General features: G+C 36.4%; 2 protein-coding genes across 3 annotated transcripts; one reads left to right on the forward strand and one right to left on the reverse strand.

Moving 5' to 3' along the window:
* The first annotated feature begins 4,463 nt into the window (after nucleotides 1-4,463).
* On the forward strand, nucleotides 4,464-8,485 carry LOC116209935 (late embryogenesis abundant protein D-29-like). The gene is made up of 3 exons (XM_031543699.1): nucleotides 4,464-4,770; nucleotides 6,985-7,154; nucleotides 7,904-8,485. Exons 1-3 carry the CDS (start codon nucleotides 4,631-4,633, stop codon nucleotides 8,272-8,274), a joined length of 681 nt encoding a protein of 226 aa, XP_031399559.1. The 5' UTR covers nucleotides 4,464-4,630; the 3' UTR covers nucleotides 8,275-8,485.
* Nucleotides 8,486-9,565: 1,080 nt separating this feature from the next.
* On the reverse strand, nucleotides 9,566-10,995 carry LOC116209933 (zinc-finger homeodomain protein 6). Of its 2 annotated transcripts, none has more exons than XM_031543696.1 (2): nucleotides 10,555-10,995; nucleotides 9,566-10,384 (listed from the first exon to the last, which is right to left on the reverse strand). In XM_031543696.1, the coding sequence occupies exon 2, from the start codon at nucleotides 10,375-10,377 to the stop codon at nucleotides 9,652-9,654; it is 726 nt and encodes a 241-aa protein (XP_031399556.1). In that variant the 5' UTR covers nucleotides 10,378-10,384; nucleotides 10,555-10,995; the 3' UTR covers nucleotides 9,566-9,651. The 2 variants fall into 2 exon arrangements, with proteins under 2 accessions (XP_031399556.1, XP_031399554.1); XM_031543694.1 differs by having other exon boundaries at nucleotides 10,483-10,995.
* Nucleotides 10,996-20,462: the final 9,467 nt, after the last annotated feature.

Below are 20,462 nucleotides of genomic sequence, written 5' to 3' on the forward strand. Positions count from 1 at the left end.
TTTTCAGTGTTCACCCTGGTACCTATAAATCAAATTGGCCTCCGACTAATTCAATTAAGCCGGGTAGTCCAGCTAAGGGATAAAGCTCTCTCAGCGTAAATTTTTTTTATTCACAAGATTCGAACTCAAGACCTACTTAAGGAGAATAAGCGTCGAATCGCTTAAATTAACTCGCGTTGGTTATTTGACCAAATCGTTATTGAGACATAAATTTTGAATTTCTTTTTTTAAGGCCATAAATTTATTTTACTAAATACGGTTCATATTATATAAAATTCTTGTTTTAAACATTTTCTTTATTTTAAAAAATAAGAAAAAAGAAGCTAAAAAATGTGAATAGATAGAAGAATTAAAGGGAAGAAGGGGCGGTTAAGGCATCATCGGCCACCACCGCCCTAAATGATGTCACCAAAGGACGTCGAATAGCTCACGTCTGGTGTGTCCAGAGGCAATCCATTGAGGATAGAAATGATATGATAAAAGATAATCATATCCATAGATAACCGTATTTCTTTTTGAACTGTGTAATCACATCAAATGGTTATGGGATAGTGATGGTTGGAGTTAGTGACCACCACCCGTAGCAACGTTGCCGAAGGCCTTTCTTCTCTCTTATTGTTAGCTTTCTCTTTTCTTTAAATTTTATTGATTTTTCAATTTTTTAAAATTCTAAAATTTTTTTTAAAAATTAAAAGTAAGAAATAACTTACACGAACATTTTATGTAACACGGTAGCCTTACTATGTAAGATAGTAAATTCATGATCTTAAGAAAAAATTTCAAAAGTTATGGTTAAATAATTATATTTCTCAAAATTTAATGGTTGGTCAAAGAAATCAAATGGGATTAAGTGTATATTTTTTATACAATTGGGGTTATGTGCATTTGTCCAAACTTCAAGGGAGATGAGTACATTTATCAAGTTATTTATATTTAGAAATGTATGTGTGGTAGAAATTAAAAAAATCCAAAATTTCTTATTTGTTTTAATTTTTAAAATTCCAAAATTGTTTCTATTGCAAATTGTCCTCTTTTTTATTTTTTACTCAAAATTTTTTCCAATTTTTTTTTCGAATTGGATTAATTTAAGCCATTGAGCTTTCAGATATCAGAGTACGTATAGAAAAATATTTTTCAAAATTTTTTATTTGTTTATTTTCAAATTTTTTTTATTTATTTGAAATTAATATAATTGTATTCTAAGATTGCCATGTATGCAGGGTAGGAAATTATTTAATGCATTAGCAATATTGGACAGTTTGATTAACATGAAATGTTTACCATAACATAAAGGACGAAATTGAACCTCAAATATTAATTTAGTGTACTCTCACGATTTTTTCCTTTTGTGCAACAAGTGCTTTCCACACAAGCGTATTGGACTCACGAAGTTCTTCCGTTCGTGCCCCTGAGATGGTGTTGAACTGACTCTTCGATTCTCCTCATTAAGATAAACTTGGACATTTTTTCAATTATTTTCAAATTTATATAATATATTTAAAATTTTATTATATATTTCGAAGAGACTTTTATAAACTATTTAGAGATAAAAAGTAGTGTAACTACTCCCAGTGTTTTTTATTTATTTCTAATATTTTGTGTTATAAAATTAGTGATATCAATAATATAAACAAACATAAGAAAATGTGTGCGTAACGCGCGAGTTACATCTATATTACAAATGGGAGAAGGAAGGTAGCTGGTGCAACTTTGCTTCTCCCAAAATGCTCTGAAAAAATAATTGAAATAGTTGAGAACCATTAGATGATGGGAAGTTAGAGGATAATCTTTGTTTGGAAATGGAGTGAAGTTAAACTCGACTCCATTCTAACTATAAATAATTATATTTATTTAAGATTGTAATGATTGTGTTATTGAATTATAGGAAAAAATGAAAAAAAAAAGTAATGAGTAATTGAGAGAAAGTAAAGGTAAATTACTTCGGTGGTACAAATTATTTTTTAAAAATGTAACACTTTAGTACAAAAAAAAATTTTCGTTACAATTTGGTACATAGCTTTTCAAAATTGTTTTGATTAGGTACATTCTGTCAATTTTTAACTAATACCGTTAGAAAATAATGACGAGGCCAAATAAAATAAAACAAAAACAATGATAAAATTATTAAAATAATAATAAATGATAAAAATGCAAAAGAAAAGCACTCTCTCAAACTCTTTGTTCTATCTCCCCTCATCTCTCTCACAGTTCTCTCTCTCTCCGTGTCTTGTCTCTCCGCAGCTTTTCCAGCCGAATCGTGGGGGGCACCAGTGACCCTACCACCGACCAAGGGTCGCCGGCGGGGTCTAAGCCCCCTGGCGACTTTAGTCCGAGCAAGTAGCCGACTAGTTCCTTCTCAAACTAGAATCCTTGAGATTGCCAGCTCAATGTCCTCCGGTTGGAATCGTAGGGTGAAGAATTTCATCTGTGTGAGCTCTGTCTCCTCTGTTTTCTCTACATCGTGAAAAGACACTGATTTGGACTTCCTGAACATGAAGATTCAAAATTTGGGGGTGGATTTCAACGAGAATATGAGGGACTGGGGCATGGAAAAGGTGGATTCGATGGGGAGGATCTTCCTCTTGGACTGTCAGAATTGATTGAATTTTCTCGCTGCTCTGTTTTCCTTGAACGGCGTCGGAGCTCGCAACTGCAGGACCTTTGGGTTTGTGTTTGTATTGCTTTTATCATTGGGGTCAAAATTAGGAACAATGACCTCTGACTCTTTTCTCCTAATATCATCGGGCCTTTCGCTTGAGAAAGAGGTGTTAGGTCGGGGAACTAAGAGCTTCCATGGCAGGCTGAGGAGCGAGAGAAAGGATGAGTGTGGTTTATGAAAGGATTATGCGGGAGAGCTTTTAAGAGGGAATGATGAAGAGGGAAGATAGAAATAGGTAATGACTTGCCAAAAGAAAGATAGATTGGTGCTTTTGCTCGTCGACTCCAAGTCAACTACAGCTGCCGACGATCTGGGGGGAAGAGAGAGACAGTTGAGAGAGAGAGATATGGGAGAGAAGGTGGAGAGAGAGACAGTCCTGGAGAGAGGGAATAAAGAGGATAGAGGGAGAGAGTTTTTCATTTTAATTTATTTGTTTTAATTTAAAAATAATTTTTTTTATTTTAGTATTTGTGCAACATAGTGACACATCATTTGCCATGTCATTATTTGCTAATGTGTTAGTTTGAAAGTGACGGAAGGTACCTGATTGAAACAATTTTGGAAATTTATGTATCAAATTGTAGAAAAAAATTCTTTCTATACCCTAATGTTATATTTCTGAAACTTTTTGTACTACCGGAGTAATTTACCCGAGAAACTAATTATTATATTGTTAACTTGTGGAAAAATTAATAAATAGTTAAGAGAATTTAATATTAAAAATTGAATTGAATAGTTAAAAAAATGAAAAAGAATGAAAAAGTAATAATTGTATTGTTAAATTGAAGACAAATAGAGTTAAGTAGAGTAGAGTTAAAAAAAAACTCCAAAACCAAACATGTCCTCGAAATGCAGTCTAGACAGCGAAACCTCCCCTTTCTGATTGGACTGACTCAGGGAAAGGTCAATCTCCTCCGGAGCATGCTTCACAACCACTCATTCGTCATAACCAAATAGTAGAATTTATATCTCAGCAATTCTTTTCTCCACTAATCACCCCTTCCCAACCAACCAGCTCGCCCGATCGATTTTGGTTGATCGGCTAATTCAAAGGGCAACATCTGGTTCGAAGTTGTCAGAACGAATCATTTTTTTTATCGAACAAAGCTTTATTAAGGGGTCTTGGTTGGCCCCCCTATTTTCAACTAAACTAGCTGGCATCGACCAGCTTTGCGATACGGACAGACAACGAAGAAGAACGCAGGCAGCGAAACACAAAAGAGAAGAGCAAAGATTCCCGATCCAGAGATTATTTTTGAAAACTAGTAATTTTGAATTTTTGTTAGTTAACTATTACCAACTACCCACTCTTACTCTCTCAATCTCCCTCTTTCTCTCTTTCACACGACTCACTTCCCACTCCCTCGTTCTTTCTCTTCTTTTGTTTTTTTTTAATCAATAGGTCCCTTTTTCTCTCTTAACCTTTGTAATATGGGTAAGATAATGTATATGTATTGAAAAATTTATAAAAATATTTATATTTTAAAATTCAATATAAGAAAATATAAACTCGCATAGTGTGAGGTCAGATTTTTAATAAAAATAGTTATGACAGCCCGTACATAGCACGGGTCTGCCTTGTAACTATTTATCAAAAAAACTTCAGGGTGCAAAAGCCAATTCACAATTTCTACCGGGACAAAAGAGAGAGGATGTGGCCATCCATGGCTTCCGGAAGAGCCACGTGTCGAGGACCCAGCAACGGGTAGTCCCCCCCGCTCCGACACGTGTCGCTTTGTACCGCGCCACGTACGGACGATCGGTCACTGAGACTCCTCAAACTGCTCCCTCTGCCCCCAGCAAAACACGACACCCACTTCTCTTCTTCCTTCCTTCCCCTCCACACACGACACAGTCAAACTCTCCCGAGATCTTCTCTTGTCGAATTTTGGGGGTAAATAAGCTCCTTCGGTCTCCTGATAATCATCAATTTTTCTGTCGAGAAAAAGCAAAGTGGGAAACTTTCTTGAAATGGGAAAGAGTGCTTCCGTTGCTGCCCTGATAGTTGTGTTGACAATGGCGGTGTGCTCAGAGGTGGGCCTGTGTTGGGAAGAAGAAGCGAAGGAGCGGATGAATCACGCGGTTGATTGGGCTCGTGACAAGTTCTCTGAGTAAGATTTTCCCTTCTTTCGTGAGGAAGTGATGCTATCGCTTGCTGGTCGTATAGTTAGAATCACTTGAGAATTTCTCCGTTTTTCCCCTTGATTAGGCTGTTTGCTGTTGAGATTGGGAAAAGATTTGAGCTTTGTTTATAATGTTGTTTAGTAAGACCTGGCATTCCGATATGATTTTACCGCTTCCTTGTCAGATGGGACAGTTAGAGGGACAAGTTCGAGGGGGTGATTATTCGGACAAAAAGGGTACTACGAAGTTTACACAGGGCGAGTTGTAGAACTAGAGGCTAGAGATGATGATACTTGATAGTGTGAGAAAGTCGGTAGCCGTTGAGTCAGATATGATTTGGCGCGCTGCGGGAATTGCTAAACGTGTACCTGTGGGGTTAGTGGCTCTGGAGGACCCGATGATCTCTCATGTAATGCTAGTTGTATAAGAATGTTTGAGAATGTTCTGGTCCAGCCCTTCAATGAGCTGATGAGAACAAAACGACCCGCATTCATATTAATGATATGTATGCAGCTTCAATAGCAAAATGGGCGCTGTCTATACAAAACCCAATTTCTCATACTATAGGAATTGATCTTCCCATATCAGAAAAAGGTCTTCTCCATGTTTGGCCTCTTTTAAGCCTCTTCTTGATCATATCTATTTCTGATGGATTGCCAATGTAAAGGTGTTTTTAATAATCTGGATCTCATCGAACCTACCTTTTGTGTATAATAACATGGCCTACATTTATATAACGTGATTTTTACTGGGTTGCGGCTTCCCCTTTCTTCTTATATATCAATGGCTTAATATCTTCATTTACAGTTGAAGTTCCTTGGTAAATTATTCTTCTTTAAGCTCTATTCCATGCTCGCGATAGACGCCACAGAAAGTGCATTGGCTTGTTTTATTATTTGAAAGGCTATCTTTTGGGTCTTACAAGTGAACAAATGTTCAGGTTCTTTATTGGCGTACTCATTAGATTGAGCATGTATTTTTTTTTTAGAATTAACAATATCTGGCCTTCTAGTTTTTCGAGGGAATGAATCTCCCCATATTAAGGACAAAACAAGTTTTGTTTCTAGCTTACATGGAAAATTAGGATGTGCATCATACAAGTAAACTCAACTGGCTCATTTGTGGAAAATTATATGTTCCGTTCAAGGCACCGTGCCCCCTTACTTAAGAACCACTGGCTCATCCTAGAGGGGATTGAGTGAGAGAGGGGCAATCCAGTAGCTGGAGCTGCAGGGGCACAGTGCCCTTTGTGAACCATAGAAGCTTATGCTCATTTTTGTGTGTCATTAGTTGAAGAAATACTTGAAATACGTGCTTGTTGGGTCGGTTACTTTATTGATAGAGCCGTAGAGCTGAGTGCTTCAGCAAATAGCTTTAAGAAAATCATACAAAGAAACTGCAACTAGAGAAATACATGAGATACTAAAGAAATGAGCACATATGCACAAACAAGAGTTGTCTCGCTGTGATATGATTAAACAATCAAGATAACATGTTTGTCGGATCAGTTCCTCTGGAGAAATGCCGGTGTGGGTCTCTTGTTTATGATTGAAAATGCAGGAAAATAGACAGTTATCACCTTTTTTTTTTCCTTCCCCCCCCCCCCCCCAATTTTATTCTTGTATGTTGTGGTTCAACCCGCCCACCTGTGCTAAAATAGTTTGTCGGTAAATGAAGAATAATTTAATAAAAAAATCTAGATAGATAGATAGAGAGAGAGAGAGAGGGAGGTTTAGTCCTTTTAAATCTATTAATCATTGCCCTTTCACTTGTTTCATTTAACAAGACCTGTAGATGTTTATTCAGATTTTGAAGTACAATATATTCTCATATGCAAGGAGAGGACATGTCCTGGCAGTAACATATGTATAGATTGTTCTACTTTTATAAATTGGCTGTATAAATATCGAACTCAGAGTCAGTGTAGTAGAAAATGGTGCAATTAGAGGAATTGCCTAAAATTAAAAAATTTTAAGTTACTGACTTCTGCATTTCTCACACTCGCATGATGCATGTTAGATTCATCACATTGACTGGATCTCCGAGCTTTCTTCACTTTTCTGATGTGTAATCTTTAAAATCAAATAGCGTAATTATATTTAACACTTCAAATTGGTTCAAGATCTCTTTTTTATGGTAGTATGAGTATCAACAGGTAAGATACATTAAAATGAATATTTCTCTTGATCATGTGGCATTAGGGGGCTTAAGATCAGACAAGACACGGCTCAAAATGTGATGGATAAGGCTGGGGATGCTGCTTCAAGAGCGACAGGGACCATCATTAACCAAGACATGGCTCAAAACGGGATGGATGAGGCTGGGGATGCTGCTTCAAGAGCAACAGGGACCATCAACTCAGCTGCTTCTGGTACTTTATTGAGTGATTGTTCTACCTTTTACTCGCTGATTAATATAGTAGTTCTTTTACTTTCTTTTTTCTCTCTCTCTCTCCCCCCCCCCTGTCCTTCCAAATAGCTATGAGCTTCTGAGTTTTGAGGTTGAGTTTCGGTTGCAGAGGCAAGTGATTTTGGCATTATTCAATGGGGTCTTACATTCTGATTTGAATGAACTACGGTTTTATGCCTCTTTCTCCGAAAGCAAGGGGCAGATACACCAGGTCCTGATAGATTGTGACTGAAAGATACAAGTGCTGATTCTTGTCGGCCTATCAATGAAACCTGTTATTATTTAATGAGTCCTATTGGGGCTAGGTCTCGGCTGGGATTTTACCAAAATGGGCATTTTCATAGATTTTATGTTCGGTCAAGCATACTTCCTCCATGTATCTAAACGAATTGAATTTCCCGCATTATTTGCTGCCAATATTTAGTTCAGGTTCCTACTCTAGAAGGTTGGTGTTCTCATGCATACAATGGGAGAAATCTTTTACAGGGGTTTAATCACCGCATTGTTTTTCCATCACGATCAATATGAGACCAACAACAATCAATATCTTTGATTGGATGATCGAAAAAGAAGCTTTGTATTCTCAGTGTAGGCATTTTCCCTTCTTCAACTTGTCAGACATAGATAAAGAAGTGCCATTTTATGTTCCTGGAATGCACAAATCATTTGTCGGTAAGAGTTCCTTACTATTTTCCCTTGTTCTCTTTGTAGAGACATCGAAGTACGTTTCTGAGAAGGCTGGTGAAATGGGAAGCTCCACCTCTGAGCATGCAAAGGAAGCCATTAAAATGGCTTCGGAGACGGCTAACAATGCCAAAGAGTCGATGCAGGACATCACAGGATATGGCAAGGATGAGAAATCTGCCAATGCTGATTCCGCCACCATGATGGGAAACTGGAAGTCAAATGAGATAGAAGAAGCCTATGAGGAAGCTCTTAAAAGGGTTGGGCAATCGTATGGAGCGGCAAAGGAGACTGTGTCTGACCGGGCCAAGTCCACTTACGAGGCTGCGAAGGAGGCTGCTTCGGAGGCGACAGGAAAACTGGGGTCGGAGATGAGGAAGGAAACTGCTGAGCTTTGAGGGCTTCATCAGGGACCTGTAAGTTTTATGTTAGTACTGGCCTGTTTGGGCTACGAGTCTTCTTTGTAGTTGTTATGTTGTACTCGAATCTGTATTCCTCTAGCATATATAGCTTATAGCTCTAGAGAAGAAGGAGAATGATTCCTGGCTTAATAATACAATGTAGAGAATAATCTACAGCCTTTATGAATAGAAATGCTTCCTTGGCATACGCGTTGGTGCAAGGTAGATGAAACACTTATCTAGGAACAATACTTTTCCAAATTGTCACGGGTTTGAACTTGCCGGCTATAACCTTCCTCGTGATCATAAAATATAGATACGTATTGACATTGGTAAAGACTATTGTTTTGGAAACCTGACATTGGAAGAAAGAGATGGATTGACTTGCCTTTATGGTTCTTATAGGCTGACTGGCTGATAAACACATCAAAGAACTAGATCATAGGTATGTATGTACCCACTGACTGATAGAATGTAGCCGATCGGTTAGAGAAAGTTATTAGATAGCATCAATTATCTGCAATACGGTGGAAATTAATATCGTGGGACCAGTAAAACGAGCTTGATAAACAGGCATGATGGTAATGGTACATGGGTTTGGAGATATGCCTTGTTTAAATGGAAACTTTATTATTAGTTCAGGATTTGGTCTCGAAATGGTAAAAACGTAATATTTTTTTATTCAGGACGACATATCGAGATATGGGGTCAGTCTACGAATACAGTCAAAATTTTAGGGTTTTTTTATTTTTATTTTTTTAGATAAGTAAAACGTGAGGAACTTAGTTCTTAGAGGGTCTTCAATTTAGTGTAGCAGGATGAGCATCGGCCTTTCACAGAGGAATTTCTGATAGGTCCCTTTGCATACGGATATTGCTTTTCATCTGTTAACTCACATCGGGGTGTATCACGATAATTAGTGTTTGGAGACGATGGAAACTCAGAAAATATTGGTGTCAACATTTTATATATGCAGACGATAATGTTTCATGGTCAAATAGGCTTTGTAAGGTGCAATATATCGCGTTTTTCTTTGTCAGACTGCCGTGTTCTTTTTTTCTTTTGGTTAAAGCAGAATGAGGAAATCTGGTGAACTTCTCAGTCTTGTGGGTCTTCACTCATGCATTAATTCTGCCAAGTCCATCTTTATAGTAAAAGAACTGTTAAAACTGCTCTGGCAGTGTATAATCGATGTGGGATTCTTGACATGGACGCCGTAAACGAAGAAACACCAACATAGCTATTATAATGTACGAAACTGAGACCGGGGGGGGGGGGGGGGAGGGAATGAAAAGATTTGCCAATCTCAACTCCATTTGATGTTCATCATGGCAATGGAACATGAGACACTAAAGAATTGAACTCATAAGTAGCTTACAATTCCTGTTGCTCCTTTTTCTTCCTTTTCAGCTTGTTATTGTGCATCCAAACCTTGAACACTTGCCTCTTCACGCCGACCTTTGCGCAAAACTGCATTATCTCTTGCTCGTCCTCCTTCTGGATCTTCCACCCGATCTTCTCCGCAAACTCCGCCATTGCCTCCTTCTGCTCGGTCTTGAACTTGGTCCGGAACCGCTTCTTGTGGGCCTCAGAGGGCAAACCTTGATATCCACCATCGGACCGGAACATCAGATCCCTATCTTCGCTCGACGACTCCGCCCCGCCACCAAAAGTCATCATCACCGGGGGGTGTGCCGAGGAAGGTGAAAACATCCGATCGATAGCAGCCTTGTGGGCGGGGTCAAGATGGCGGATCCCAACCCCAACCGGCTCCTTCCTGTGGAAGTTCCGGTGGCAGCCACAGGCGGCGCACTTGAAGAAGTCAGGCCCGCAATCCTCCTCCCCGCTGGGCATGAACTCACCGCACCCGTCCGTCACATGACCGCCCATCTTGGCTGCGTGGTTCTTGAGGCATTCTCTGTATCGAATCGAACCCGTCCGCGGCGTCCGGGGGGAAGCCCCCGAGGGGACTGGATCTAGGGTTTGATGATCATGTGATTGCTGCTGCTCCTGCTGCTGGTTGTGGTACTGATTAGTAGTAGTACTGTTGTAGGGGTGGATCAGGTGATCTAGGGGTTGTTTTAGTTGTCGTCTTTCCATGCTGAACCTTAAAACAATAATTATGCTCTAATCATCATTGATTATTATCTCCCTAGGGTTTAGCTACCTCCAAAAGCAACTCAAATCTGCTCAGCTAAATCTTACCAACTTGGTGATGGAGACACATGGACAGGAGAGTACTTGCCCTTAGACCTGGCTACTGCTCTACTTACTCACCTGCTGGTCAAGAACTGAGAGAGGTGAAGGCTGATTCAGAAGTTCCATGAAAGTCTCAAGGTTGATGAAGGAGCTTAGAGCACATAAGGGGAGAGAGAGAGAGAGAGAGAGAGGGGGGGGGGGGGGGGGAATGGGGGGAACAGGTGGGTGGGTTCGGAGTCAGGAGGGAGGAGATGATGTTAATGGATGAATGGAAGGGTCGTTTCCTCAGAACAGCAGACAGCTTCTCTCCTTTCCTCTTGGGCATGTCCTTATCTCTCTCTCCTCGGATCCTCCAGGCTGGTCCACACCCAATACCGACCGACTTTAATTAGATTTCTGGGGTTAGTGATCATGGGGATGAGCTGAGCTCAAGCTCTCTTAAGCAAGGGGTTAGTTTGGGCTGAACCCTAATGATCATCACAATATATATAATCAAGTTTAATGGGGAGACGGTGATGATATATAGAAAATGGTGTTATCTTTTTGGAGGTGTTTTGTTGTCTTGTGGTGTGGGACTTTAAAGTCGGAGGAGTGCTGGTCCACAGAAACATCACTTCTCACTTTAAAGTGCACATTATATAGATTCCCTCTCTCTCTCTCTCTCTCTAATATAGACAGAAAAAGTGTAGTTTATAAATGCTTATATTTATAATTTTTAATTATATATCTGCGCAATCAAATATATGATTACATTCAATTAAAAAAAAAGTAAGAAGAAAGAAGAATGATTGCTTGGCTGTACTGGAAATTTCATGAGTTTAGACTGATAGGTCGAACTATCCAATTTTCTTCTAAATTCAAGAGTTTCTTTACATTATTTCGGTGAAACCTGATTCGGGTGAACTGTATTGAGTGGGACAAAAAATTTCAATGCTCAATTTCATGACTTGGGTTTTGTTAGTATGAACACGAGTAAACATATATGTATATAGTGTACGAAAGCAACAAAAACAATAGTATTGTGAGTTCGATTAAATGGCATCAAGACGCTCCCTTGCTGAAAATTTTTATTTATTTATTGTTTTTAAAAGGTATTTTTGTTATAGTCACCTGATAAAGGGATTTTTTTTTCAATTTTTAGATGAAATTTTATTAGTTACATAATGTTTAACGAATTAGACCCTTTTTAATTTGAGTTTGAATCTTTGTAAATTCCCTAATATTGGATACTAATTGATATACTGAAAATTTATGGATTTTTTAATTTTGATCGCTAAATAAAATTTTTCTCAGTTTTTTAAAGTGTTATAATCATTTTTAATGAATATTTTTGAATATTTTCTACATTAAAATTTTGAAAATTAGAATGTTCTTCTAATTCAATATCAGTACTATTTGCCCCACTTGAAATTTAAAATGTTAAAGAAAGTTAACAAAAAATTTACCTAATTTCATAAAACTACGCCAAATTTTCCAAATATCACAAATAAGTGCAATGCAAAATCAAATTTTGACCTCCCTTTAGTCTCTCCCTTTACATGAATAAAAAGAGTAAAGATCGGGTCAATTACTTTAAGTATTCCTCGATTATCTCTTGAAACTTTACTTATTATTTTATTTTGTTAATTATTTTTCATTACAATGGAGTCTAATGGATTAGAGCAATAGATTACAAATTCTAACAACTAAGAAATGGTGCGAGTCGTCCTACCACGAGTATATATTGAATCTAAAATCTTTTAGTTATCAGTTAAAAATGTGCCTCATTTTCTTTAATAAATATTATTTTATCTGTTGCAGTATTCTTTTCAACATAGGAAGAAAAACATCATAAAATGTTGTGAACTCTTCCTTTTTTTTTTTAATTCACCAGTCCACATATTATGCTTCCCTTATGTTTTGTGATCACACCTTTGAACTAAACTTTGTGTCCGCTTTGAAGGTTTATACTTCTCTCTTCTTCTTCTTCTTCTTTTTCCCCTTTTGCTGAATAAGTTTTTACTTCTCTTATAAAGTTAGATTAAATGGTAAAATATTCTTGAGTTCTTTCTCCATTCACCTATCAATATATACAAATCTTAAAAGGATTTTCTTCAACAAATGTGAAGAAATATTTCATTAAGGAAATTATTAAGGATTTTCTCTTACAAAAGATTTTCTTTAACGGAGCTATCTCGCGTTACCACGCCATCAATTTACCCTATGGAAATTATTATTTTAAATTTTATAATTAATTATGTAATAATAGAATATATAAATTATATTTGTATAGCTCAATGGAATATATATAAGTGAAGAAATTATTCAGTAAAATATATATACATTGTATATACGTTGGCCAATATATAGATTATTTACAACGGAATAGATTCCAATAAGATCATCACAATAATTTACTACTATCTTTCCTTAAGGAAATTATTATAATCTTATAAAGAAGGAAATATTCTGATATAGATCGTTTTAAGGTTGATTAATTAATTATGTAGTAATAGAATATTTAAATTATATGTGTATAGCTCAATGAAATATCTACAAGAAAAGAAATTATGCAATAGAATATACTGTATATATAGTGGTCAATATAGATTATTTATAACGGAATATAGTCCAATAAGTTCATTATAATAATTCACCATCGTTTCCATTAAATGAAACTATATATAGATTACATAAATATACGTACATATATTATATGTCATTAAGAAAAAGATGACAGATGCAAATATATATACATATGTTAACGTCTTCCTTATTTAATTCAACGTGTGTATATATATCGCACGGAAAATCAACCAAAAGCATATAATATCATATGCATATATATATATATATATATTCTAATTATTTATATATTATTGTGGTATTTTAAATATCATATTTTCTTTTTATTAAATTTAGATATCTCACTCTTTAGTTTATTATAAATATATGTTTTACACAGTCGAGTTCTTTGGCAAGTAACAAACATTAGTTTCTCGAATAAAGGTTGTTTCTCCTCTCTCTATTTTTTTTTCTTTAATGAGTTGTCACATGCATACTTTCTCTACTATGATAGAAGCTCCTTAATTCCCAATCCAAATTCAAGTGCTAAGGGACTTGATGGACCCTATACATTCTATAAAACGGGTAGATTCTCCAATGAATGTTGTTTTTCCTTTTCTTTTGTGATAAATTGTCACATGCGCATTTTCTCCACCATGTTAGACAAGAACAAATAGTAGGTTATCAAATGAAGGTTGTTTTCTCACATGCGAATTTTTTTCACAGTGTTCGAAACTCCCTAGGTTGTGCCACAGATTCAAGTGGTGAGGAATTTAATTGACCTTGTAAATACTACCCTACAATGATATGACGTCTTACCTACATACGAATAATTCATACAAGAGAGGATCAAATCTTTTATATATATATATATATATATATTCTAAGGAGCTTTGGTCAATAACTTAAATTTTCATTAGGTTTCTGTTACGATATTCATAACTATATCACATGGAGAAAATATAGTATGAACACTTAGATATTAATTTTTTTTTTATTATTTCATGCAAAATATTTTTTATAGAATTATTGCATTTTTTATTTGTTAAGAATACAAAAATTTTTTATTTTAATAATTAACTCTTTCACAAATAATTTTCTCATTATAATGAGATATTATGTGAATTTATTAAAATATTGATGTTTGATATTTTTAATTGATAATTATTTTGTCTTACGGGATATTGTATAGTTTTGGGAAATTTTATTTTGGGTTAGACATCATATTCTGATAATCGAGATTTGATACTTATGAAGTTAAAGATATATAATAATGAATATATACTATCCATTAAATATTGAATACAAATTGATATTATTTCTTATGATATTATTTTTTATAATATATGATAATTATTATCTATGTATCCAATTGCAAGTTATAAAGCATTATGAATCGTTCTTATTTTCCTAAGGTAATTTCTTAAAATTTGTTTTTCCTTTCTTTTTCCAATTCAAATATATACTTTCTAATTGTTTTGCTTTTCTAAAATAATTTTAGATTATGTGATTCCAACTCGGAACCATACAAGGTCGTGGAGAGCAATCAACCTATATTAAACTTATTTATTGTCGTTTTGGCTGAATAAAAATCCAACACAAACTACATTATGACAATGCAACATATGATTTTTATCAATATAATATTATAATATGATTATTTTAATTTAAAAATTAAAAACATTTCACACGTAACGCGAGTTTTCATCTAATTATTACAAATATCCCTTAATTATCTCTTGAAGCTTTACCTATTATTTGATCTTTTTTATTTTTTTTCAATGGAGGCTAATGTAGGCTAAAACAGTCAAAGATAAATTTTAATAACTAATAAATGATACGGACAGTACTACTACGAGTACATATTAAATCTAAAATCTTTTAGTTGCAAGTCGGAAGAGTGTCCTACTCTCTTTAGTACCTATTATTTTAATGCTTGCATTATTCTCTTCCGCGCTCGCTTTTACTAGTAGAGTAAGAAAAACATTACAAAATCTTGTGAACTCTTCCTTTTAAAAAAAAAAAAATTTCATCGGTCCATATATTATATATGCTTCCCTTAAGTTTTCTTTTCACACCTTTAACTAAGCTTTGTGTCCGCTGTCAAGGTTCATATTTCTCTTTCCTTTCTTTTTTTTTTTCTTTTGCTGGATAAGTTTTTACTTCTCTTATAAAGTTAGATTAAATTGTAAATTATACTTGAGTTCTTTCTCCATTTACCTATCAATATATATACAATTGTCAGAAGGATTTTCTTCAACAAACGTGGATAAATATTTCTGAGTTATTAACAAATTTATAGATGAACAATTGGTTAATTGCTTATTTAAAACATATATATTTGATGATAAGATGTACACAAGAACTCCGGATAAGAAATCTTGAAAGCAATGTTAAGATATCTTACTTATCTTTTTATTTCACCAGTACATTGAAATATTTAATTATTTTGTTTCTTGTTATTTTTATGTGCTAATTTGGAAGTATATAGAATTTAAGGATATGTTTAGTTCGCTGAAATGTAATTGATACATAATAAAATAGACATGGATTCAAATAAATATGGAATAGAATATAAATAAATATGAAATTTTATTTGTTTGATTGGAAGGAATAACAAAACTGAGAATTATAATTTTGAAATTTTGTTGGCTTGAATAAGGAATGGAATGAACAGAAATAGATCAAAAAGACGAAAGTACCCTTCTACCTCATAACCCTAACCCTAGTCTTCCCCTTCCCCTTCCCCTTCCCCTGCCCCCTTCTCGGCCATTCCCTCTTCACCCACCCCCTCCTCGCCTCGCTCCAACCCCCATCCTCCGACCCTGCCCAGACCCGCCACGACTGGACCTCCTCCTCACCTTTGAGTTCCTCTACCTCATCTTCCTTTTCGCCTTCTCCCTCTTCTCCACCGCCGCCGTCAGTCCCTCCTCCTCTCCCACTCAGATCCTGACCTTCCTCCTCCGCCAATGGCGACCTCGGTCATCGCCTCTCGTCCCTCTCCCTCGAGCTCCAAATTGCACGCTCCCTCTCTACGTTGGCCAACTTCTCATCAGGTCTGGGATCGCGACACTTGGGTTCATTGAGGACCATCCCCCACGATCTTGTTCTCCTGGGTCAAATCTAGCTTCCCGAGTTTGGATCTAGCTTCGTGCTTTGAGACCGGCCAAGAATGATGGAAGCCTTCATCGGAGGTGGAGCTCGAGAGGCAGCGACAGTGGAGCAGCTTTGGTGGTAGAGGGCAAGATAGTGATTATGCTCTCTATTCCCAATGGGAATAGCTATGGAGGAGGATGGAGTAAGTCATGACCATTCTCCCTCTATGGAGGATGGAAGGCCTCATCCGGAATCACTATTCTGATTCCAGATGCATCCAAACACGGGAATTTTTATTCCGTCCGGAATAGATCCGAAAATGATTAAAAACTCCTTTGAACCAAACATGGCCTAAGTATGTGTTACTAGAGAACGGGGCCATACAATGTAGTGACTTACACCATCGACCAATAACAAAGATATTTTATGTTCTACTCTCGCAGTGTGACTGCATATGCATTACTAGGATATCATACTAAACTATTGTTGCACCCATTAACTCTCGAGTTTTGGATCCGCCTCTATCAGTATATATATCTTTATTAAACTACCATAAAGAAAAATGGGTCATGTTCTATTCTGTGCAACCCACGGCTCCATGACTAGTGCTTAATGAAAATTAAGAGCTGGTAGAACACAAAATCTACATACACTGAATCAAACATCTTGGAAAGCTGAAAGTTGAGTTTGTTATCGGATGTTTGTAATATTTGTAGGACAATCTTTACATGTGTTAATTTTTCCATATTATAATAATCCTCTATAACTCTCCGTGCCCCTTCGTTTCGCGTGATCCAGTCAAACTACAAAGAAACGCAAGCATATTATTAATTAGAAGTTTGCATGGTTCTAAGTCGTCAACTCTTGTATAGAGGTTGAATTTGGACAATCCCCCAAGCTTTTCAAAAGCTTTATATGATATGATTTATGAGTTAGTCCATTAAATTGGAAAGATGGCACGAAAACGTTGGTATTGTTGTGTTCTCAGTTATAATTAGGGATGTCTATAAGTCTAGTACAATGAAATAAAAATCATAATGAATGAACACGAGTAGTCTCTCTGAGTAAATAAATTTAAAACTCTTAATTATCAGACGAGATCGTGCATCACTATACTTCTTTTTTGGAATTATTGTATCATCACGGGCCTATTTATACTCTGCTATTTTCTGTTCTCATAGCAGGAATCATATCCCATATATGTCATCAACTAGATTGAGCACATTTTTTTTTTTGTTCTCATGGCAAAAATACTGACGATAATAATTTTAAGTAACTAAAATTATCTATGCAGATTATTGTTAACACTTTGCTTGGAGAATGGGGAGGGATGGATCATGAAAGGGTAAGGTAGGATAGATTACGGAGGGGTTGGGGGGTTGTGGTGGCATACGAAGGAATTCTTTTAACCCTCCATAACTCTTGTTTAGATAGCACTAGGAAGGGATCGAGTGTCGAAAATTATAAGAATATCATTTCCCAATTATACTTCTTCCTCTGATTGGTAAGAATGTATGTTGCCATTGTATATAATAGAAGAGGATTATGGATACCATTTCACATATTAATCATTCATAACCCACTAAATTGACGGAATTACAAAATAACTCTTTGGAGGATTATAAAAGACGGATAAGATAACTTACCATAATCTTTCATGACCTTTCAATACATTTTTGCGAATCAGGGTCATTCTCTCCCCTCCATATACTCCCTTCCAGAATCTCCCATCACTACAATAAAATTGAACTATCCCGACGTTTTTCTCTTAATGCTTTGCAAAGCGTTGAGATAAATTGGCCCGGAGGGGCTTTCCCAACTCTCAAGTCAACGTTTTTGGTGTCGGCCTACGCATGATTTTGTTGACAACATAAACATCAGCCGAGACACGACTTTGACCGACACAACAAACGTCAGTCTATGCACGGTATTGGCTGACATACAAAACGTCGGCCTTGGCACGGTTTTCGCCAACGTTTGAAACGTCGGCCTAGACTTGATTTTTAGTCAACGTTTTTGGAAACGTCGGCCTAGGATGGTTTTTTCCCAATGCTTTTAAAACAGCGTTGAGAAGCCTATGCCAATGAGGCAACAACAACGTTTTTAAAAATGTTGGGAGAAACGTCGGGAGGGCCTAGGCTGATGCTTTTTGCGTCGGTAAAGGTCAAAAAAAGCGTCGCCCTATACCTTTTTTTGTTGTAGCGCATGAACCTCAATCCAAACAAAAAGTTCGAAATTATCACAGCTATTTATTTCTGAGGCTATGTTTGATCGTCAAGTTTGGGATAGGAATTGGGATGGGATGAAATGGGATTATAAATCCATGGGATTTACAATATCTTAATCAAATATTTGGTACATTTCATGATTTGGGATTGGGGTATGAAAGTGAAATGACCAAATGACAATAGCTAAAATAATTTTATAATTTTGTTTGTCCAAAAATGTATTTTTGGATTTTAAAATTTTAAAATTAAAAAACAGAAACACAAATCGTTCAACAAAGCTTAAGGGGAAGGGGCGTTAGTTGTCAGACCCGGGCAACCACCGCCCAGTGAGATTGCCAGTGACACAGAGGTCGTCGGCGACCCCGACTGAGCGGTGGTGGCCAACGTTGGGCCACCACCGCTACAAATTCAAGTTGCCTCTCTCTATTTGAAGACTGAGAGAGGAATTCGAGTGGCACAATGGTGGCCCGATTACGGCCACCACCATGTCAATCGAGGTCGCCAGTGGTGGTCGCCGGAAGTAGGGGGCCATCTCACCTCTCCAGCCTTCTTCATGTTGAATGGCACATTTCGAAAATTTGAAACAAAGAGGGGGTATTTCTGTCTTTTCTTAAATATTCATATCTCAATTCACCCTTAACCCACCATCTTCTTGGGATTAGCTACTTAAGACTATATCCAAGTATATCCCAATGCCAATTCTAATTTGGTCGGCACCAGGCATCCGGTTCTTATCCGGACTACCAAATATAATCCCATAGGATAACATTATGATCAGATATATATAGTAAATATTTTAATAATTTAATAAATGCTATACATATATTCACCCAAAAATAAATAAATAGTAAACATATGGAAACATGACCATCCTCCCCGTCAAAGCAAACATAGTATGTAGTACTGCTTTGTCTCTTGCAAGCTTCTCTCTTGACCAGTTCCTTAATCCAAGCCGCGACCCTAATTGATCAAGTAGCAAACCCTAACCCCAGCATTACACTTTGGACAATATATATTTTTTGTTTATTATTTCATTTATTTATAAAAGAACATATTTATTATGTAAAGATTATTTACAAATAAAGGGAAAAGAACCTCAGCCAGGAAAAGGACTTGGCTGGGCCTGAACCACGTAATCCAAAACACTAGCATTTATGCTCGTTGGTTAGGTGTAAAAGATGGCTTTGTCTTATTGCTTTAATGATATGAATTGCTACTTTACTTTTATATCGATATATATAATGCATATAAAGATCAATTACTTGGAAATTGTAGCCCTAATGAAACACCATCAGCTGGTTGTGCTTAGATAATATAATTTATTCACTAACGAACGCGTCAAATGGACATCTATCAATTGCCATATTCGTATATTATCTTTCGAATCTAAGATCAGACCTCATTCAACCTCATTATTGTTGCAAAGACTATTATATATAAGTTATCATAAATTATTTGGCATATTTGGAGAGATTATTATTATTAGTTTGTTTGTCGTCAGATGCTTGCAAATATTCCAAGCCAATGAATCTACAGAGAGTGAAATTAAGTGCTACAAGGATTTAATCTAAATTCGGGTAAATATTTCATGTCACCCAATGTGAGTGTATCTTGGATCTTGACCCCGAGTCTTGAAGACTCAACGGACGAGCAATGGACAAGATCAAGATCGTCAACAGTCGACTACAATAATGCAGACAGCCAACTGCAATCAGACATAGGAAGAGTACATAATTCACGAGTAGTCGACTGTTAGCACATGTAGTTAACTTCAGAGGGTCACGTTTCTGGAGGCAATCTGACGTAATTATAATCATATTGGCTAGTTTATTTATTTACTTGTGTAGCTGATTTCTTTCCTAGTGCGTAATTAGTCGATTCCATTTCCCATTTCTCTATAATAAAATCTTTATCCTTTAGTTAGGCAATATCTTGAGTATATTGTATTTTAGAATATTTCGAATTGAGAGAATATTGGGAATTTTATGCTGGGAGTATATTGGGGTATATAAATATATGGAGAGAGCACTGTATTCGGGTGGGGGAGAGCACTTAGGATGTTGATAGTGATTTGCTGGCTTGGGGCATGGGTCTGGCTCTTTTGTTTAGGCCTTCTTG

Source organism: Punica granatum, chromosome 6 (genome assembly GCF_007655135.1).
Source record: "Punica granatum isolate Tunisia-2019 chromosome 6, ASM765513v2, whole genome shotgun sequence".
Lineage (NCBI taxonomy): Eukaryota > Viridiplantae > Streptophyta > Magnoliopsida > Myrtales > Lythraceae > Punica > Punica granatum.

What these genes read in the sequence shown, in the direction of transcription:
- LOC116209935 (XM_031543699.1), top strand. Translation starts at nt 4,631, where the DNA reads ATGGGAAAGAGTGCTTCCGTTGCTGCCCTGATAGTTGTGTTGACAATG. An exon ending in GCTCGTGACAAGTTCTCTGA is followed by an intron (nt 4,771 to 6,984) that starts GTAAGATTTTCC and finishes ATGTGGCATTAG; the next exon opens with GGGGCTTAAGATCAGACAAG. An exon ending in CATCAACTCAGCTGCTTCTG is followed by an intron (nt 7,155 to 7,903) that starts GTACTTTATTGA and finishes TTCTCTTTGTAG; the next exon opens with AGACATCGAAGTACGTTTCT.
- LOC116209933 (XM_031543696.1), bottom strand. Translation starts at nt 10,377, where the DNA reads ATGGAAAGACGACAACTAAAACAACCCCTAGATCACCTGATCCACCCC.